This window comes from Cynoglossus semilaevis, chromosome 6 (assembly GCF_000523025.1).
Source record: "Cynoglossus semilaevis isolate Cse_v1.0 chromosome 6, Cse_v1.0, whole genome shotgun sequence".
Lineage (NCBI taxonomy): Eukaryota > Metazoa > Chordata > Actinopteri > Pleuronectiformes > Cynoglossidae > Cynoglossus > Cynoglossus semilaevis.
The window spans coordinates 2,338,589-2,340,328 of record NC_024312.1 but is presented as its reverse complement, the minus strand read 5'-3'; the positions used below and the strand labels follow the sequence as shown (position 1 = coordinate 2,340,328).

The 1,740-nt window shown below is 47.6% G+C and overlaps 1 protein-coding gene across 1 annotated transcript in view; it reads left to right on the top strand.

Moving 5' to 3' along the window:
* Positions 1 to 1,451, top strand: part of st7 (suppression of tumorigenicity 7) — a 26,600-nt gene extending 25,149 nt beyond the window's left edge. The window contains exons 14-16 of the mRNA XM_025056311.1: positions 89 to 158; positions 521 to 663; positions 1,020 to 1,451. Of these exons, the coding sequence (XP_024912079.1) occupies positions 89 to 158; positions 521 to 663; positions 1,020 to 1,115 (309 nt within the window). The 3' untranslated portion in view covers positions 1,116 to 1,451. The remainder of the gene's footprint in view (positions 1 to 88; positions 159 to 520; positions 664 to 1,019) is intronic.
* The last annotated feature ends 289 nt before the right edge of the window (positions 1,452 to 1,740 follow it).

The following is a 1,740-nucleotide window of genomic DNA, read 5'->3' as shown; positions in this document are numbered from 1 at the left end:
AGAGGGAGAGGAGACGTTTTTTTTTTAAACGTTGGCGTCAACTTCATCTCTTTAAGAGTCTGTGTGTAATGTTAACTTCACGGTGCAGGGGGCGCTCACTACTAATGTTGTGTCAGTAGTTATGACACCTGATCACCCCTTAGCACTGGTGGCTAATTGTTGGCTAACTGTTGGCTAACTTTTGGCTAACTGTTGGCTAACTGTTAGCTAACTCAGCTAAAGTAATTATATTTATTAACGTTCATTGTCCTAGAAAAAAAGCCACAATTAAATCCATGATTGTTTGTGACAATAACTGTGTGTAGAACAACAACAACAACAACAACATCATATTGTTGAAGCTAATGAAGTAAATACAGTGGATGAAGTTGTACAGTTTACGTTTGACTTCTGTTCTGAACCTGTGACTCATCACTGACTCATCACTGACTCATCAACTCCAGCGTGACGTTCTAAACTGACCAACTAACATTATAACATCTGTGTGTGTGTGTGTGTGTGTGTGTGTGATGTGTGGAAGCAGTGTTCCACGAGGTGTCAGTCTACCCCAAGAAGGAGCTGCCCTTCTTCATCCTCTTCACAGCTGGACTCTGCTCCTTCACCGCCATGTTGGCTCTGCTCACACACCAGTTCCCTGAGCTCATGGGAGTGTTTGCTAAAGCTGTGAGTTTATACACACACACACACACACACTGTCACCTTTGTCACAAACACCAACTGAACAGTAGAAGACTGGGGACAAACGCCCCTACTGGACAATGTGTGAAAAACAGATTGGTGCAAAAATATGACTTATTAGTTACTTGTTAGTATTATTTAGCCAGCAGAGGGCGCTGTTTGTCCTGCACCCTCCTCTCTGAGGCTCTGGATGTGACTGAGCTCATTGATGAGACCCACGTCATTAGCAGATACACACACACACACACACACACACTTGTTGTGTTTTCTTGTGTGTTGTGGTGACCTGTCGTGACCTCTGGTGACCTGTGGTGACCTGTCGTGTCTTCTGCTCCGTACAGTTCCTCAGTACACTCTTCGCTCCTCTCAACTTCATCATGGAGAAGGTGGAGAGCATCCTGCCGTCCAGCCTCTGGCACCAACTGACCCGCATCTGACCGCCATCCTCCAGAACCAGAACCAGAACCAGGACCAGGATCAGGATCAGGATCCAACCTCAGACTAGACAGAAACAGCTGGACTGAAACCCAGAACGCTGCATCAGACTGGACCCACACACACACACAGACAGACACACACAGACACACACAGAGAGAGCGGTGGGGTCCAGGAGGGAGTTCTGACTTTATTTGATATGTTTTCATTTTCTTGGGTTTCCAGTTTCAGTCAAAGCTGTTCTTTTGTTGTACAGAGGTGATGAAATGCCATCGATGAAAAGTGAAAAAGACAAAAAAAACCACAATAAAGGACTTTTTGTGTATTGCTGCACCACAGCTTCTTCCCAACATTTCTGTTCACACCGAGACGTCCCGTGGACGACACCGTCCCGTGGACGACACCGTCCCGTCCTCTGACTTGTTCCGTTGGTCTGATCTTCTGTTCGCAGCCTCGTCAGACTGGAGACCTTTCTCTCAGTGTTTTCACAGTTCCCTCCAGAGCAGCAGCTTCTCCAAACATCTGTCCAAGGTACAGGGTTTCCTAACGTTTCAGGTCCGTGACGGAAGGAATTCTGTGCGGGGGGGGAGCGGAGGGGGGGTCGCGGTGGGCGGTCTGGGGCGTGGC